The following is a 20,999-nucleotide window of genomic DNA, read 5'->3' as shown; positions in this document are numbered from 1 at the left end:
CTAGGCCTATTGCAGGAAAACACTTGTCTTTCTATGAAATCAGACGTCACATATCTGTAACCTTATATTGGCCAGTAGTAGTAGCACGTAAGGCCAATAAGGCCAACACATGAACTAATAGTAAGTATATGCTTTACATCATAAGAAATGATGATCATGATTTATTCATACTTTAACCAAACATGCCGGCACAAAAACTCTTTGTCTTCCACAGTTGAGGTCAAATTTCAGGCAAGAGAACATCCCTGACTATAGAGCAGTGGTTCTGAACCAGTGGTCCGTGGACCACCAGCTGGTCCCCAGCTAAATGATGGAGAGTTGGTAACCAAATGGACCCTTATAGATCTCTTGAGTGCGTGAGATCTCTTGAGTGCGTAAACCAAATGGACCCCTACGCGTCCATTTGGTTTCATTTTTCACCTTGATGAAAAAGGTTGGAAACATTGGTTTGGTAGTGCAATATAGATATTGCACTTGTGAGCATCCGGCAGTGCAGCTTAGAACCAGCAGGTGTCCTCCAACAACTGCAGATGTGCTGCAGTCCTGCAGTCTTCACCCTTTTGGCAAAAAATATGTTAATGGCATTTAGAAGATTTAGAACACTTTCCTGAGGTCTTTATGTGTGTAATATGTGGTCTTTAGATTTTAGTAGTGTCCATGATGTAACAGACACTGGTCTCACTTCCTTCTTGGACTGCTCGTTTCAGTAAAGTCTTAACCACACCAAAGGGTCACCATGCAACTCCTTGGGTCCAAACAGTTAACGGAGTTAACGCTAAAACCGTCTTGACCCTTTGGTGTGGTTTGGGCCATTGAATTCCATGCGTTGAATCACTAGAGTCAACGTGGGTCAACGTGGGTCAACGTGGGTCAACGTGCAACGAGACATATCACACCGCAGGGACAACGCTAAAACCGTCTTGACCCTTTGATGTGGTTATTAAGACGAATACCGGACATCTCACGCCGGTGAATTGTCTTCACTTTTGGTGAGTTGTCTTCACTGTCCGGGGTGAGTTCTCCGAGAGAACTCACCCCGGAAAGTGAAGACATCTCACCCCGAAAGTCCACTTTCTGAGACGGCGAAGTGAGTTGTCTGAACTTTTCGCTGAGATTATTTATTTAACAGTAAAATCCGGTGAAACGCTGTTGTAAGGAGAAGAGCGTCTCTCTCTCTCTCACTTGCGGTTCCCAAAGTGGGGTCCGTGACGCATAGCCAGGGGGTACCCGAAATAATTTCCAGATTAGTGTTTTTTATTTCTCATAAATGCGCAAACATGGTGAGTGTGTGTGTGTGGGGAATAGCACTAATTGAAACCGAAAGAACCTAATGTAAACAAGTCTTAGTGCTATTCTTTTTTTTTTTGCTATTTTGCTTTTTAAATGTACCCTAGTGTGAAATAACATGATCAATCAATCACAGTTCTAATAGACTCTTCTTCTCCCTTCTGGCTCCAAAACTGTGGAATGCACTTCCCATTGCAGTCAGAACTGCAGCATCACTCCCAATCTTCCGCCGTAGTCTGAAAACCCACCTTTTTAGACTCCATCATGGCCCATAGCACTTACCCTAACCCCTTAGATAGCATTTCTGTAGACTTAGATAGCATCTGATACAGACTTATAGCATGTTATGTAGACTGCACTATAATTGCATTGTATATAGTCATAGCACGCCATAGTACATATGTATAGCATATAGTATACAGTATATATATAGTTTATATGTATAGTATAGTCTCATAATATAGATATTCCACTGTTACTTTCTTAGCTTACGCATGTTTTATGATAAATGCTTTTGTGATGTATTTCCCATGCTTTTGTTCTTGATTATTGTAAATCGCTCTGGATTAAGAGCGTCTGCTAAATGCCTAAATTGTAAATTGTAATAGACCTACTTACTGACTGAATTACATCTGAATAGCAAAGCTATTGACACCTTAACCATTCAGCCATCTAAGTAAACAAATTAGGAGGGGTCCAGCCCAGGCAATATTAACATATCTATGGCCAAGTTGCCAACAAAGTTTGTACATTTCTACATCACTGTACTGTTTCTATCTATCACTAAAAAGAGAATATACATTAAGCTGAATACCTGAACACGGTAAAAGACCCAAAAGCATTGACTATAGGTAGGTACAGACCAGGCCCGGCGCCACGAGGGGTCAAAGGGGGTACTTGACCCCTCAACCCGACCTCCTTGACCCCTCTACAGTTGATTTAGTCGACAAAAATGTATTTTGGTGGGCATTGATGCCGTCGTAAGGACTGTTTTTACACTTGCTGAAAATAGCAGATCTACAAGCTGCGACGTGTTGTGAGCTTGTTGATCTGCTATTTTCAGCATGCAAGTTTGCAACCAAATGTAAAATGACTTATACTTGATCTCTTGTCCACTAGTCCTTACTCCTTTCCTAACATTTTAGACTAGTTTTTATTTGTTGACGAAATTGTCAGTATATTTAGTCTTAGTCATCGTAGCTTAGTTTGCATTTAGTTTTCTTCAGTGGAACAACACTGGTGTCATGGCCATCTCCCATCTGGAAAGAACAGCAAGTACAACATTCCTGAGGCACAGGAATTTAACAGATGACAGAACGGATCAACTGAATGTATGTGTCTGACATGATTGAAATATTCAGTAAAGTATTCTGGTGAAATATTCAGTAAAGTAGGCCCAGGCCGTAGCGTAACGGTCTGGGCACCGGACTGGTAATCCAGTCGCAGTGTGCCGCGGGTTCGACTCCCGGACCCGACACGGCCTTTACTGCATGTCATCCCCCCATCTCTCTCCCGTTTCCTGTCAGCCTACTGTCTGTCCCTTCAAAAATCAATAAAAGGCGTAAGCCGCAAAAAAAATATCTTAAAAATAAAAAAAATATATATATATATATAAAAGAGCTCAAAAAGTACATATTCAGTCAGACAACTCACCCGGAAAGTGAAGACAACTCACCCTGGAAAGTGAAGACATCTCACCCCGAAAGTCCAGACCTCTCACCCCGTGGTGAGTTGTCTGCACTTTTTGGTGAGTTTTCTGCACTTTTTGGTGAGTTGTCCGGACAACTCACCAAAAAGGGTAAAAGGGGTGAGTTGTCTTGTTACCAGTCAAATGCATGGATTCCCATCACCAAAGAACAAAATAGAGTGATCTCCTTAAAAAGTAAAACTACTTTTCAACCTGGCCTATACATGTTATGTCATTATAGGCCAACATTTTAAAAAATGTTGGCCAACATTAATTCCAAAATCCATGACCCAAAAATGGGTCCTGACTCCTGACCCATTTAGTGGGAAACACTACAGTATAAGTGCAGAGCGTTGCCCTCATTATGCAAACTGCCAAGTAATGTGATGTAATGTCTCATAATCTGTCTGCCAGTCAAGACATGTTGGTGAGATAGCATTTTATAAGCACACTATACAGCCATGTATCCAAACAGTTACTCCCATTTACACATGGTAGTGGTATCTACCAATATGTTTGATCAGTAGCTCTATCATTGTGCAGGTATAACACAAATCTTAATTTTTAGTTCAAGTAAGTGATTTGTTTTGATTTCCATTTTCAGGTTGGGAACGGGATGCCAATTTCATCAATGCATGAGAAAGAACTCATGCATTGAACTCACCACACATAGCGTGGCTTGTAGGTCTGCTATTTTTTTTTAAATCGTGAAAATGTAGTGCAAATCTTTGAATGTATATTCTTTCAGAGCAAACGTTTTTAAGTCAAATCTTTGCTTCTGGGGGGTGCCTGGAACAACATATTTTCAGATGGGGCTCAGTGGGCAATTGTATATATTTTTCGGGGTCCTTGACATGAAAATGTTTGAGAACGACTGACATAGAAACATGGGTATTTCAGAAAAGATTTGGAAGGCATTTGTAGAATCGTCCTCAGGTCTAAATTGGTTAAAGAACTGGAGAGAAAAAGGAGTCCCCTTTTACTGAACAATCACTGTCCAATGATTACTGCCAGCAATTGCAGCACCTTTATCTTTTATTGCATTTTATAATAATAATAATACTAATGATTTTTCACAGTGTGATTTATTTTGACTCTGATGGCCATCTGTGCAGATTGATGGTAAAAAAAAATAAGAAAGAAAAGTATATATTTAGACGAAAAAGCAATATACAGTACGCACACAGTACAGTACAGGAAGAAATGCACATATGCATAACACACATACCGGTACTGTAGTACATGTGTGCGACACGCACACACACACACACACACACACACACACACACACACACACACACACACACACACACACACACACACACACACACACACACACACAGAGCAATATTATGGAATATACTGTTGCTGCCTGCAAGCTGAAGTGGAACCAGACATTCAGGTTTGAGATGATCCACAATATCATATACTGAGCCAATGTGAGCCATATATGTTGTGTATATAGGGGATACATACAAACAGAGGTTTGATCACATTATATCCACATGAACCCTAGGATCCCTATTCGGGGGGGGGGGGGGGGGGTAGCCAGACTACAAGCTCACGACGCATCACTTTGTGAACTTGTATGTAAACTGTTCTCAGTGCACATATTTAATGTAGCGAAAAGAGGAGGAGACCAAGTACAGAGCCCTGGGGGACACTACACACATAGGTACAAGTACGGGGTTTATTTTAAGTGGAGTGAAGCATGAAGGCAGAAAAAACCCTGAGGACAGGACATGAGTGACATCACCCCACCCTCCCATGTCATTCTCACCTGGGCGGAGGAGAGGAGGCGGTTGCACACTAATTCACCCGCAGCTGAAAGCTGCCCTAGCTGTTCCTTTATTGATCTCAGAGCAAGGAAGGGAGTGTGATCGATTATCTTCACAACTTTCTCCAAAACAGTTTGACAGACTCTCTTCTGCAACAAGAACATCAGGTAATTCTATTATTACTTTATAGACAAAAATAAATGTACTTTAACGTCAACAATTTACAATTAAGGCATTTAGCAGACGCTCTTAATCCAGAGCGATTTACAATAAGCAAGAACAAAAAGCATGGCAATACATCACATACATAAAAAGTAGTTATCATGAAACATGCATAAGCTAATAATGTACAGTGGGATATCTATATAATGAAACTATACATATATACTATACATACTATACTATACATACTATAAAGTGCTATGACTACATAAAAAATGCAATTCTAGTGCCGTCTACGTAACATGCTATAAGTCTGTATAAAATGCTATCTAAGGGGCTAGGGTAAGTGTTACGTACGGGCCATGATGGAGTCTGAAAAGGTGGGTTTTCAGACTACGACGGAAGATTGGGAGTGAGGTTGCAGTTCTGATTGAAATGGGAAGTGCATTCTATAGTTTTGGAGCCAGAAGGGAGAAGAGTTTGGGAAGAGTATATCAAGAGTTTGGGAAGAGTATCAACTGCATATTAATGGGATATTTAACTTTCAAACATGTTTGGGGCCATGTTAACGTCTACTCAGGCTTTTTTTTTAAACAGTTAACAGTTTTTAAGTTGCTTGATTCAGTATTTAAATGTTTGATATACATTTTATCAGCCACGCCCCCTTCCTATACAAACCCATTGTAACTTCAAACTCAAATTTGAATCATGATAAATTCATCGAAAACACCGGCCCCTTGGTTCTGGTGGCCGATATTGTTTTTTCAATTACTTTTTTCATGTATTTATTTTTCATAATTTGCGGGAAAATAACAAAATCTGGTATTTTAAAAAGAAAATGTTTTGATTAATGAAAAAGTAATATTAAAAAAAGCCATGGAACCCTCACGTATTATGGTATAGTATGAGTCACCAGAAGCAAGGCCGGGTGTTTTCAATGACTCTAACATGGTTAAAATGTAGTTTGAAGTTACAATGGGTTTGTATAAGAAGGGGCGTGTCTGATGAAGTCAATATCATATACCTAAATACTGAATCAAGCAACTTAAAAACTGTCTGGGGTACTCCCAAAACCCCAGAGTAAAGAGGGTAAAATACGCCAAACATGTTTTAATGTGAAATATCCCTTTAATTTAAAACTTGTATAACCTGATCTATTCATGAGATAAGATATTGATAATGATGAAAAGATCAATTTAGAGGTATACAAAATCAATGTGTATGTGATGTAGAATACAACATGATTTCTGGCCATGTTTTCATGTCTTTAAATCAACCAACTGCCTGCCACCGTGGGTGGTGCATATTCATTCTGTTACGGTATATCTGTGCCCTCTCTTTGTAAATCTTAATTTGTATCACATCGGCCTATAAGATCTTTTAGGCAAGCGACACCGTCGTGCTACTGAGTATAAATTTGTTTTGATGCATTGCACATTTCTTCCCATCTTGCCATGCATCAGACAAATGAATGATGTTCAACTTGTTCACAATAATGCGTCTTGGATTTTGACAGTTTAGATTTGTATAAACTACTGTTGTATTCTCTGACAGGTAGACAGACCGGTAGGATACCAGCAGGCAGACAGGTAGAATACCAAGCAGGAGGTATTGAATTCCAGCAGAAAGACAGGCAAGATACCAACAGGACAGACAGACAGACAGACAGACAGGTTTTTCCTCCTAACTTCCAAGATCCCAGTTTGTGTTGAATGTGAGCAGTGGTTCTCAAATTGCGGGTCAGGACCCCCAGGGCGGGGGTGTGTCCCCAGATGACTGAAGTGTCAATTTAGGAACATGTAAGACCTTTTCAAAGTTGTCAAATAATATAGGAAAGAGGCAAAAACTTTGAAAATAGCTGATCTACAAGTTCACAACACCTCATAACAACACACACATAACATAAACTATATAATGAAGTAGAAGCTGAGCCATACCCCACACGCGCACTCACATACACACACACCAAACAGGCAGTGTTGCTTCAGTGAAATCTAAATGTGAGAGTATGCATTGTACCATTACTCACAAACTTACTTCATTATTATCTTATATGTACTGACAGGTTCTGCTGCAGGGCTCTAAAGACTCAGTCATAACCACCACAACAGTCGGGCGGATTGTTCGGGGATTCTGTTGCAGATCAAATCTTCCTGTTTTCAGGTGAGTGACGACATCTCAGCCAAGTTGCACCCTATGTCATGTCATGTCATGCATGTCAAATGTCAAATGCAATAGTTGTTGAAGTGTGCACCTGTCGTGGCTATTTTTAATGAAATTGCTTATAATTTCAATAAGACTGATTGCAACAAAACGCAATCAAAGACACGGTTGTTATTTTTGTTACCAATTTGATACCAATCTCCCCCCCCCCCCCCCTCTCTCTCTGTCTCACTCCGTCGCTGTCAAGGTGAGAGAAAACCTCAAGACAGACATGAATGCAGATTCAATGAGCAGGAATGGAGAGGGAGGTATGTACTACGTATCTTGCCACGATACATAAATTTGTATTGATAATTATGGACAAAATATCATGAAATCAAAGCGTAGAGACATGAATCAATGTTTAGCACCCTTAAAGCCATAACCATATCATTTTTAATCCACCAGCTCTCGTTAATGATGACACAGTTCGGATCGTATTGGTTGGGAAGCATGGAGCTGGAAAGAGCGCCAGTGGAAACACCATCCTGGGTTTTAACGCTTTTCAATCCGAGTTTTCAACTGAATTGGTGACAACAGGCTGTCAGAAGGTCAGAGGGGAAGTGGCTGGTACACAGGTCACTGTCATAGACACACCAAGGTTGTTCGACACCAGGTTAAGCCATGATTATGAACAAACTCTTGAAAACACCTGAACAGTGCATTTCTTTTTCCGCTCCTGGTCCCCATGTTTTCCTGGATGTGATCAAACTGGGAAGATTCATAGACGACGAGCAGAAATCTGTGGAAATGATTCAGGATCTATTTGGCCAAATGGCCAATAGATACACCATGATTCTGTTCACTAATGGCGACCTGCTTGAAGATAAACGAGTTGAAGTAATATTGGAAAGAAGTCCAATACTACAAGAGATAATCACAAAATGTGAAGGTCGCTATCATGTCTTCAACAACAAATCTCAGGATCCCTCTCAGGTCACTGAGCTGCTGGCGAAAATCAACAACATGGTGTTGAAGAATGGAGGAAGCCACTACACCAATGAGATGTTCCAAGAAGCAGCGAAAGCAATAAAGGAAGACAAACAGAGACGTCTTAAAGACAATGAAGAGAAGAGAGATAAAGAGGTGGAAGAGCAGAAGAAAATATGTGAAAAAGCAGGTACGGAGAAGGCAATAGAAATGATGAAAGAGCAATTGGAACAACAAGCGAGATCTGCTAGAGAGAATGAGGAGAGGAGATGTAAAGAGGACGAAGAACAAAAGAAGAAATATGAGAGAGAGGTTCTGGAAAATGAAAAGAAGATGAATAAACAACAACAGGAACAACAAGCGAACTCTGCTAGAGAGATGGAAGAACAAAAGAAGAAATATGAGAGAGAGGCTGTGGAAAAAGACGAGAAAATGAATAAAGAACAGCAGGAAGAGATGGAAGGACAAAAGAAGAAACATGAGGTAGAAGCTCTAGAAAAAGAAGGGCAAATGAAGAAAGTACTAGAGGAACAACAAGCTAACTTTGCTAGAGAGAGGCAAGAAGAAAAGAACAAATATGAGAAAGAGGTTCTGGACGTACTAGAGGAACAACAAGCGAGCTTTGCTGGAGAGATGGCAGAACAAAGGAAGAAATATGAAAGAGAGGCTCTGGAAAAAGAAGAGAAAATGGCAAAAGAACTACAGGAACAACAAGCTAACTTTGCTAGACAAAAGGCAAATTATGAGAGTGAGGCTCTGGAAAGGGAAACGAAAATTATGAAAGAACAAGAGGAACAACGTGCAATCATTGCTAGAGAGATGGAAGAACAAAAGAAGAAATATGAGAGAGCCGCTAAGGAAAAAGAAGAGAAAATGAAAAAAGAACAACAAGTCAAACAAGAAAACTTAGCTAGAGAAAATTCTAAACAGATGGAAGAACAAAAGAAAAAATATGAGAGAGAAGGTCTGGAAAGAGAAAGGAAAATGAAGAGAGAACTAGAGCAACAACAAACAACGTTTGCTAGACAGACGGAAGAACAAAAGAGGAAGTACGAGAGAGCGGATCTGGAAAAGGATGAGAAAATGAAAAAGGAACAACGGAACCAACATGCAAACTTTGCTAGAGAGATGGAAGCGCAAACAAATAAATACGAGAGAGAGTCTCTGGAACAAGAAGAGAAAATGAAAAAAGAACAACAGGACCACCAAGCAAACTTTGCTAGAGAGATGGAAGAACAAAAGAGTGAATACGAGAGAGCTGCTCTGGAACAAGAAGAGAAAATGGAAAATGAACTTCAGGAACAACAAGAAAACTTTGACAGAGAGATGGAAGAACAAACGAATAAATACGAGTGCGCGGCCCTGGAAAAAGAAGAGAAAATGAAGAATGAACTGCAGGAGCAACAAGCCAACTTTGACAGAGAGACGGAGGAGAGGAGACGTATGGAAGAGGAAAAGCAGATAGAAAATGAGAAGAACAATAACAGAACAAGGCGAGGTGGTGCAATGCAGTTGGCAGGAGCGATTACTGGAGTCAGCGCTACTATTGGCGGAGTGGCTGGAGGAGCGGAAGCTGGAATGCTGTTTGGCCCGGTTGGTGCAGCAGTAGGGGCTGTCGTAGGGGCAGGTGTTGGAGCTCTGTTCTTCTACAAAAGAATGGCTTCAGTGAAATAATCAACGGAACAAAACATAAAACGACATATCTCTGCCAGGAGGTATACGCCCCAGGACAGATATGTACTATACAGTACATTGACTGACACAGTGTGTCTCCTCTCCACACACACACACACACACACACACACACACACACACACACACACACACACACACACACACACACACACACACACAGCTCCGCCCTGCCTTCAGCCTAATAATAAAACGGAATAAAATAAACCTATTTCTTATAGAGTCCATGTTTGGAAAATTATATGTTACGACTCATGCCAAAAATGATAGTTTGCCACTTCACTATCATAATTAATAATAGTTGTTGAATTGACCTGTTCATCTTTGTGTTAATATTTGTTATGATAGATTCTTGAGGTTTTTGTGCATGCTCCCAGTAGGGCAAGGAAGACACTCCACTATTCTGATCATACTGTAACTTGCATATATACTTTGCTACATAATTATCATAATGTTATATTAAAAAGTATCTCCCAATAAACTGATGTAAGTCTTTATATTAATGTGTAGATTATATCACTTTTGCAGAATTTGACTTTGGTCTCAAATAAGTATATAGTAAAGGCTTAAGTATAGCTGAGGTGCACCTGATTTATCTATCAGTTTAGTTGTTTGCTGGTCCACAGATGGACAAATGAGCAGTGGGAAATGGGAATGGTTAGACGTTAGAGTATGACTATACCGGTACGTTATTCTCAGCCAGCCAACCTCAAAATCACACACCCAATTGTAGTAATTGGCTGAGACATGTGGGGAGATCGCAGAAGTGAGTGCTTGTTTTGGCTTACGCCATAACCTAGTCCATTCTCCACTGTTTGACATTGGCTGCTTGGCGCAGGCACTCACTCCCCTATAGCCTAGCCTAGTGGCTTGAATGGGTGCGCCGCACAGGCTTCAATTAAGGCCTCGCTGTCAGGTGCCCCTGCCATGTCATCATGTTTTCAACTGATTTTAAAACGTATTAGTTGTAAAACTTTACATACACAGGATATTCACCCATTTAGACCTGAAAAATGGCTTCTAAATCCTAATAGTTTTCTGAAAAACCTCTGTTTCTATGTCAGTGGTGCTCAACCTTTTTCATGTCAAGGACCCCCAGAATTGTCTCAATTTGGCTGCGGACCCCCATCTGAAAATATGTTGTTCCAGGGGACCCCCAGAAGCAAAGATTTGAGTTAAAAAACGTTCGCTCTGAAAGAATATACAGTATATTCAAAGATTTGTGCCATATTTTCACAATAAGAAAAATAGCAGATCTACAAGCTCGTAGCGTGGCACTCGGTGCAACGCTATGAGCTTGTAGATCTGCTATTTTGTGTGAAATAATGATTAAAACACCAAAAGCGGTAACCGCCCAGAATTTGGTTAAGGGAACCAAAAACAAGTTTTCCCCAAAACACCAGGCCCGGATGACTGTCTTGGGAAAGACAAGCATGATTAACGTGAATTCAAGCGTGAATGAATCTTAATCATAAATGGTGCATTTATGATTAACATCAAATCACAGTGAGACAAGAGCTGCATTTCTGGTTTCTAACATGTCCACACAGGTGAATTACTTACTATCTTAACGTCAAAATCTTCCATTCCTCCAGTTTTTACAGCAGGAAAGGAGGTCAAGAAATTAGAGCTGCCATGAATTGTTTTATATTACAGTCACATGCACCATATTGCTGTAATGACAGGTAGTGCTAAACATGCTAGTGTCAATTTCTTAATATTCCAAATATAAGACTTCAATAAAATTAGAAATATTAATTATCAAGAGTTCATAGAAGCAGAAACACTAAAAGAAAATGCTCTGCTTGTGGTCAGGCAAACTATAGGGAGAAAACTACTGAGGCACTCTGTCTTCAGGTGAAAAATAATACATTTATTGTTGAGCAAGGCAACAATAAATGTTGCCTACTGTTGACTACTGTTTGACTAAAGAGCACTTGTTTGAGGTAGCCAAATGTTACTGAACCCAGGCAGTGCTTATCCCATTCCTCGTTCTGTTTTTTAACTAAGAGTTCATTTTTCTACTTATACCATTGGGGAATAAATAGCATACTCTCTCAGCCTAGGCTTGCCCTTTTTGGTCTTGACAAACTGGTCTGCCAAAAGAATTTGCCTGCAGATATTTCCCAAGCTCAGCAACCTACATTATGTTACATACTGTATCTATATAGTGATTGAATGTGTACGCAACACTTTATACTTAAGTTAGAATAGGCTGTGTATTGTCCCTGCCAAAACTGTACATTTTCAGAAATTGGAAAAGAAAAGCTGTGTTCCAATGGATCCAATGTAGTTATTTAGTCACAATTTAGCTCTTGTTAATACTTTTCATTAATTAAATATTCATAAAACCCACTTATTGCTACAGTAGGTCGCAGATCACTATGACAACCTCAAAAACCTGTCCGTCAGTCAGAGCACGCCTCCATATATGGTTGTGTGACATCACGCCTCATGACACGTCACACCACCATATATGGCCATCAGTCCATCAGGCCTTGTGACTCTATATATGAAGATCACTGACCTCATCAAACCCTGGATAGCCATACATGGAGAAGACTGGATCATCACTACATCTGCATATATGGAGCCGGACAACAACTCTACATCTGACCTAAAACCTCAAACCCTTAGATCTCCATATATGGAGCTGACCTGTTCTGACATTCCATATGTTTGATCCTCCCCACCCGTCCTTCCTCTTCGATGTCTCCCTTTTGACTGATTCCTGTCCAGTCTGCCGTCACCCAGGCGGATGCGTGCACACGACCTCGCCCTAGAATGGGGCCCAGGGCATCTTACTGGTGTGTGACACTGTAGTATGACATAGAATTAATTTATGTAAAAACATAGGCCTATTTCACAAAGTTGAAATAGGCAAGGTTTCTCCCAGTATACAGTAGTGTTAAGTGTAAGTAGGTGAAGTCTAAGTAGGTACAAGATGTGGACCGAAGCAGTTCTGACTGGGACAAAAAACACAAGGCTATACTATCCACTTTCATTTTTATTTTTGTATATGATGAAGTATAACATTGTAGCACGTCAGGTAGCCTAAGGCTATTTTTATTTACAGATTTGCTTCACGGAATGTGGGGGACAAAAATTACAATAAGAATTAAAATAAGAATAACGGTAACGGGTAGATGACAGCATTAATAACAGTATGTGTGTGTCTCCCAAACTGTGCAATAAACTCCCCATTGATGTCAGAATTGCAGACTCACTCAATCTCACCAACTATCACTTCACTTTATAGCCCACTTTTGTTGTACAGGGAGCTGAGGGAGGGGACTCCTGTCTTTGTTGTATGACGTCGCACACAAATGCAGTTCTACAAGCTCACTAGCTGCTTATGTCTTGCTCATTCTTGATTCTTCTGATGCAATTCAAATCCTAAATTGCATGTGTATATTAATGCTGTCGTTTGTCATTTGTTTGGTTTTGCACACAAATGGCCTTGAACACTGACTTTAGACATATTTTACCTGCAATTCAAATTGTATTTAGTAAATTGTTTGTAATCTGTGGACTGTGGAAGCATGTCACACCAACATTTCACTTCATATACCTTTGTATTGTGAGTCAGTGAGTGACAAATATTTCTACAGATGTACTGAATCTGATGTCCACACACCAGTCCAGTAGGTGGCGGCATTGCACCATTCATTCACTTGGCTTCTAAGCAAAGGACCGTCGCATCTGTATGATGTTATAAATCGCGCCGTTTGAAAACAACCGGCGCGGAGCAAAGTTTGTTGATAGATTTTACATCACAAAGTAGATCAATACATCACCAATAACTTCACGGATCAATCGAATTCAATAGGATAATTGATTGCGTCTGGTTTAAGAAGGTACGTGATTTGATTTGACGAGATGAGATCAGTATTCAGTATAGATTAGCCCCGCTTGGAACCCTACGTACAGTTTGTTTACACTACACTTTACGTGTAGTGTAAACAAACTGTACGTAGGGTTCCGAGCTGGGCTAAGTATAGATGTCCTTCAGGACCCATAGTATAGTTTACCTTTTCTGTATCTGTATTTGGGACGTCGGTAACAGAAAAGGTAAACTAGGGTCCCGAAATGGGCGTAATAGCCCTGGAATGGCTGTGATATTACATATTATGTAATATGTTTGATTTTGAAATTGGAATACAGGGCTAGGCTATAGTAGGCTATATGCTTTTGATTGATTGATTGAAATATTTATTAACAGTTTGTAGAATTTACAGTACATTTTAAGCACAAACTCAATACAAAGACTGTCAACTGTGAGTGGACGACCCAATTAAGCATTACACTTGTTTACAACAGGGTCCACATTGTTCAATTCATCAAAAAATTCATGCAGTTATATTGAGAGAGAAGTACAGTAAGTACTACCGTAGCAGACAACCCGCAGCACTCCAGGTTCAAACAAAATCCTTAAGAAAATATAAGTTGAGATGAAGAAAATGCCAGCACTCATTGGAATGAGGGGACATAGGGCTGAGGGAACATATAGGGCTGAGCTGAGGGAACATGCAGCTGTGACTCTGTCTCCAAGACAAATTTCTCCCAAGGGAGACAAATAAAGACAACCTTGAACCTTGAACCTTGAACATAGGGCTGAGGGAACACACGGTCCCATTATATGTCCTTTTACATGACTTTATTTACCTCTGAGACTGAAAACGTACGCATTTCGGCCTGTCTGGCCTTCCTCAGCGTTTGTGACAAGATAACTGCAGGAAGTGTGGTATTCATGCATGAGTAATTTGAGTATGAGATACAATACAATCAACTGTAATTGAACACAGGTGTCAACCATTGTCATCTTACACAGTATCAATAAGAAGTCTCTATTTATGGTACCAAGACAGGATAAATATCATGTAAGCACAATAGAATAACTAGTAAAATAAGCAAATAAGAATGAGCTATCATAATGAATTCATTATGAGGTAAATAGTCTCAGAGGTAAATAAAGTCATGTAAAAGGACATATGATGAGTGCTGGCATTTTCTTCATCTCAACTTATATGCAGTTATATCACAGTTAATTTGTTCAATGGTTTTCATATTTCAGCCAGGGACCCTCCCTAGGAGTGAACTATTAGAGTGTAGGCTACAAATGGACTAGCCATGGTTCACATGACGCTCATACTTTTGTCATGATAATCATCCTCCCAATAAACCCTGAGCATCAGACTTCCTCTGGGTTTGTTCCCTCAGTCCCTTGAGCGAAGGGACTGAGGGAACATATTGCCTTGGGGCTAGGTTCATTGAGGGCCTGTGGACAAGACCCCTCTTGAGAAGCACTACTATTAATGTTATCGATGGTCAGCATCTGGACATTAGATCAGTCTGAATGCGTACAGTAGTAACTGCTGCTGCAGTAGACGCACGCCGCAACCAGATACCTTTAATTAAATATAAAGACAACTAAATAACAATAAGGTTATTGTTGTCTTTATTTAATTATAGGTATTGTATGGTTTCTCTGAAGAATGGTTTATCGGTCACAATTTGGGTGTAACAAGTAATGAACAGCTTTAAACAATTCATTTAATATTGGTAATAATAATAATAATAATAATGTTCTTAGTAACATTTTTTTTTAAATAATTATTATTATTTTCAGGATGTGTTCTCCTCTCCCCTCTGCTCCTCTTCCTCTCCTCTCCTCCCCTTCTTCCCCTCCTCGCTGTCCGGAGCTCGACCTCTCACTCCTCCACAGCCCAAACCCAACGCACCTTAAACCTAAACCCCACCCACCCAGAGAGATCCCATGTACACGGACCATACATCAAACATCCAGCAAGAAGGCTCTGGAGAGAACTCACAGACAGGTGAGTTCTGTTAGTGGGGAGTGTTGGATGGGAGGACTAGAATAAAGGCTCTACATCCTCCTGGTGGGGGCTCCTCACTGGCAGGTGAGTCAGTAGCATACGACGGGGGCGGTGGCTCAGGGGTAGAGGTAGTGGTAGTGGCCGGTAAAACGGCCGGTTGGGAAAACCGTGAGGTTCCCAGTTCGATCCTGGGCTTCCTCAGAGTTAGTGTCTAATTGACGCTGAACCCCTAATTGCTCCCGATGTGCTGGTTGGTGCCTTGCATGGTTTCCTCCGCCATCGGTGTATGAATGTGTGGGTGAATGACTGTAATGCAAATCTATGTAAAGCACTTTGGATACGTGTGCTATTATATAAATGCATGATTTACCAGCAGTGACAACACAGAAATGTATGTGGGGACTCAGGATTCAATTGACATAACTACTGAATTGGGGAGAAAAATGTTTAAGTAATTGGATACTTGTGTTGCACGATTCTTGCTCAAATGTGAATCTCGATTTTCTTGTTTCTCATTTTTTCCATGAAAATATTTATTGTCTTGTCTGTATAGTTGTATATTGTATGTGGCACATGGAGACAGCTACTGTGGCTTACAGACACCAAAGTGTTTGACTTAAACCTCTCTTAAAATCTCTCTCTTGAGTAAAAGTGAGCCAACTAGTGCTGCACGATTTTTGCACAGTAGAAATGAGATCGCATAGGTGTCTGAATCTAGATCTCGGGATAAACTAGAAACTTTATTCAACTCTCATAAATCACGGGTGGGACTTTTAAAAATCAAATCTCTTCACCTAAAATGGCGTTGTAAAGCTTGTAAATCTGTTTTCGTGGAATGTTCGAACGCCTTAGGATCCATGCCGTTCAAAATTCAAATATTTCTAAAATAATATTCTTTGAGTTTTGTCTGAATAGAGATGATGTAAACCGACCTATATGGCTCACTGTACAGACATGAGCCAGTTCTTTGTGTACTTTGTGTTTGTTTCTTTAATGGCATCTGTCCATCAGTATGTTCCTACTTCATGTTCTCCATATACATAACAGTGCAGTGCCCCCGGTATGTACTTTTACATTAAACTTCACCCGAGGGCGATGCCATTGTGAATTTAGTTGGATCAGCGGTTCTCCAGGCATAAAATACATTCACAAATGTCTTTAACTGTCTGTCTGACTGTGTGTCTTTCAACAAATTCACAAATGTCTCTGTTTGTCTTTGTGTCCATTTTATGTTGTGTACGACACTGGTGTGTACTGATGTCATACACTGGCCTCCAAGTAGTTGATTGGCATTAAGTATGTGTGTATGTATAATAGTTTTCTATAATGTACAGTATTTAACTTTATAATGGAAATAAACAGAGCTCGGGTTGGACTGAAACCTTGCCCGAATTTGGGGTCATAAGTCATAGATATGTCATAGTTGACTGACATCAAAGATGACTGACGTCGCAGTCTGGCCACATTAACTTTTTTGGGGGCTTTTTTATAGTTGTACAGTAGCTAGACAGGAAATGGGGGGAGCGATATGGGGGGGAAGACACTGCAAAGTTCGTCGGGATCGGGGCTCGAACCCACGACACTGTCATGCTGGATTACCAGCCAAGGTGCCTGGACCACTAACGGCGGGGCTCCACCGGGCGCGTTGCGTCTCCGTCGCATGCGTCAAAAAACGAACCGGGGCAATTTGAATGCAGTCACGCAACGCAACACGGGCATTGATTAAAAAGGGAACATTCCCTGGCGTTGACGGAGACGCGACGCTGACGCGCCCGGTGGAGCCCCGCCGTAAGCCGGCCCAGCCCCACATGACCTTTTTAAAGAGACAAATACAAGTTTCTATCCAGAGATTGTTAAGAATTCAAGTCTACATATCAAGTCAATATGAATTCCTTTACTTTTGTTTTTCCTCACCCAGCATACCAGAACCCAGGAAGGACTGTAGTATACTGATTAAAGAAATGTTTGCGTTTCTGGTGAGCAGCGTCGTTAGATGGCTGCTAATCTCTCAACAAAAGATTCAAGAAAAGAGGGAGCTGTTTTTACGCAATGCTTGTAGATCGGCTATGTTCCATATGTGTGCGGGCAGCGGTGGCCGAACGGTTTGCGGAGCGGTCTTGATACCGGAAGGTCGTTCGTTCGTATCCCCGGACCGGCACGTTAAAATTACCACGCTGAAGTGCCCTTGAGCAAGGCATTGAACCCCTACCATGAAATGTTCTATGAGCAGGGCCTGGCTGTAAACAAGTTCTTGAGCTTAGTCCAGTTACCCTGGGTAAACATAGTAACTTTGCTTTGCTTTGCTTTATGTTTAGAACTCCTCCTCCTGTATAAGGACAGGGATGTCTTTTAACCTTATTTTAGGAATGGCTTCAGTTGGCAAAAGGGCCTTTCTGTGTGGAGTTAGCATGTTCTCCCCGTGTCCCCTAGGGTAGGTACCCTCACAAAATAAATAAATGGCTTTAGTGCTGTTATTCATTTAGTAGCCTATTATTTATGTAGTTTTTATAGCACGTTTTTCACAGTGCATGTACTCGTCACATCCTTGCGCCAATAATCGTGTGATATAGTTTTTTAAAGGAGTAATAAGTAATAAGTAACATTATGTTCCTAAGTAATATTGCCCAACACTGATCAACACCAGACCCCACACCAGGCCAATGGGATGAAACCTGGCAGGGCATCTTGTCAATCTGGAGGAAGGGGTGTTTGAACATCAAATATGTTTGAAAGTGAAATCTCCCTACAAGTATAAATTTGACTGAGCAGTGAGCAGCATGAGCAGTACATGCCTGTACTTTGACTCAAGTGGGCTTGTGTTGCCATAGCAAGGCAGACGGCTGCATACTTTCACTTTCGGTTGTGTCCGGGAGGTTGTTTCTGGGAAATGGCCTGATTTACTGTAAAGCACGTGTTTCTACAGTAGGCACTAGGCAGGCTACACAACACACACACACACACACACACACACACACACACATTGCAGCTGTGGGGGTTTTTCTTCTGCAGGTCTGTTTGACCTCCTTTCTGCAGCGACAAAGCAATCGTTGCAAACATTCTACATTTGACAATAGAAGTCTTTGACTGGTTCAGGCATAACCCTGATTATGTAACAAAACTGTCTTTTAAACATGTAACTGTAAAGTACAGAAATAAACAATTAATTAATTAATTTAAATAAAAACAGTATAAGACTGACTATGTGGTTGTACTGGTCAGCTCCCATGCAGGTTTGTGTGTGCGTGCGTGCATGGCATGCAGGGCGTTGCTGTGAGCACTTGTGCTCAGCTGCCCTGGATAAATAAAGAACAACAAAAAAAAGAAGAAAAGATCCCGCCACAGCATTTACAATAAACGGCCCTCTTCTTATAAAGGGCAGATCTCTGACTCCCCCCACTGAACTGACGGGGACGTGAGGTTATAAAATACCAGAGACAACCAGAGCTATGCAGTGAGCTGGTCGTCCTTGTTGAAGGAGCTTCATAGCTTTACTTTATACTTCCTCGGCTTATATCCTGCAGACCTACACTGTTGTACAGAAGGATTTCATCATCGAAGCAGGTAAGACACTTAACCTCTTTACATGAACGTTAATGACAGCATATTGATCAGTATTCAGCAACAAACATTTTGCAATCATTTTCCAAATGAGATTTATAATTCATCTGAAACTGAATATAATTTGACTAACTTAGTCACTTAAAAAGTTTTCTGACCAAGTTGCTGTCACACCTCAGGACGGGTCCCCACTATCTATCTAATAGTAGGTGTGTGAAGGACGGGTCCCCACTAACTTGAATTAGACATGAAATCCCCTACATTAGAAGACCCTCTGCAGTTTACTCACTTGTTTACTTTACTAATCTGCACTGGTGGACAAACAACCAGAACTTTAGTATAGATACTCCAGGTCGAATATTACTCAACTACAAGTGAAGGTTGCTCTGTCACATTCTCACTTGAGTAGGCTACATATTCAAACATGAACATGCTTTTAAAAAAGAAGTACCTGATTATTCAAAAGTGCATTTTAACCCACAAAAATCAAAGGCTTTCCGTAAAGGAAATATCAATAATGTATCAAGACGTGTTGTGAGCTTGCATCTGCTATATTTGAAATGGTGCTTAAGTGGTTAATTCATATTAGTGATGCACCGAATATTCGGCTGCAGAAAATATTGGGCAGAAAATGGCTAAATATGCATTTTCGGCCTATTCGGTTTCGGCCCAAATAGGCAGAAAATATATCACCGAGTAGTGTATGCAATTAATGCATTCAAAGAGCTGAATAAATGTTTTATGGATCCATAATAGTGATTATTATTTAAGTTAACATAACATTTGTAGAATCAAACTCAGGTTAATGGGTTAAGTGAGGATACTAAAACAGCGATATTCAGTTACACTTCATACCAATGATACTGTGCGGGTGTAGGTATGTTAAGTGATAACCACTTTCAACATGGCATTATAGGCAAAAGCTTTCTAAATCTTTCAAATTTTCCAAACATCTACAAGCTTGTAGGTCAACATTTTTTTCTATTTGTTGTACAACAAAGTATATAGTGCTTAAGTGGCATTCTGGACTAGACCTGTATGGCTGGAAACATTGTGGTTGCAAGGACTGCATTTCTGACCTTTCAGATACAGGACTGTGTCACAGTCATTACCAAGTGATTGAGAGATTATTTATTCTGTACTTACTCTGTATAAACATACTATTTTAACTAGTGATGCACCGAATATTCGGCCGCAGAAAATATATAAATATATAAAAATATATCACCGAATAGTGTATGCAATTAATGCATTCAAAAGGGCTGGATAAATGTTTTATGGACCCATAATAGTGATTATTATTTAAGTTAAGTTTGGCCATAACCATTTATTTTGCCATAAATCAGGTAGCTTTAAGGTACGGCCATGACAGCAAAGGTAGGAAAAAAGATGTATAATATTAATCATATTCGGATATTCGGTTTTCGGCCAACTGTTTCCTATATTCGGTATTCGGTTTCGGCCAAGAATTTCCCTTTCGGTGCATCCCTAATTCATATTGTACTTTTTTGCTTCCTAGAAATGAAGTAGAGTCGAAAGTAAAATTTGAAATGTATAATGGAGTGAAAGTCGTACAACAAGTAAAGCAGAAATAGAAAATAATATCCACAGAGTAATTTAGCAGAAATCAAAATATTTCCCGGTAATAATAAAGCAATGATTCATGTATGTATAAAGAAAGAAATGAGTGGGTGCATTTTTGTGTGGTAACAATAGCATAATTTCCTGCAGTGAAGTTGTATTATGTGTGTTTAGCGTGATGTCTTTTCAGTTAATGATAATATCATATTAATAGGATAATTAATATATCTATGCTGTCCGGCAGAAACCTGAAATCTTTTGTAAATTTCTTCATAGACCAATCAA

General features: G+C 40.2%; 1 protein-coding gene across 1 annotated transcript in view; it reads left to right on the top strand.

Annotated features, from left to right (window-relative positions):
- LOC310858190 (uncharacterized protein) overlaps nt 1-20,999 on the top strand; it is a gene marked incomplete at its 5' end in the record, with an annotated part of 208,254 nt that overhangs the window by 183,590 nt on the left and 3,665 nt on the right. The window contains 4 exons of the mRNA XM_083764295.1: nt 7,879-9,717; nt 15,506-15,575; nt 16,587-16,635; nt 19,008-19,136. Coding sequence (XP_083620421.1) covers nt 7,879-9,717; nt 15,506-15,575; nt 16,587-16,635; nt 19,008-19,136 — 2,087 coding nt within the window. The remainder of the gene's footprint in view (nt 1-7,878; nt 9,718-15,505; nt 15,576-16,586; nt 16,636-19,007; nt 19,137-20,999) is intronic.

This window comes from Protomyctophum parallelum (genome assembly GCF_964188405.1).
Source record: "Protomyctophum parallelum genome assembly, chromosome: 5".
In the NCBI taxonomy this organism is placed as follows: Eukaryota; Metazoa; Chordata; class Actinopteri; order Myctophiformes; family Myctophidae; genus Protomyctophum; species Protomyctophum parallelum.
This window is presented reverse-complemented; position numbering and strand designations above follow the sequence as displayed.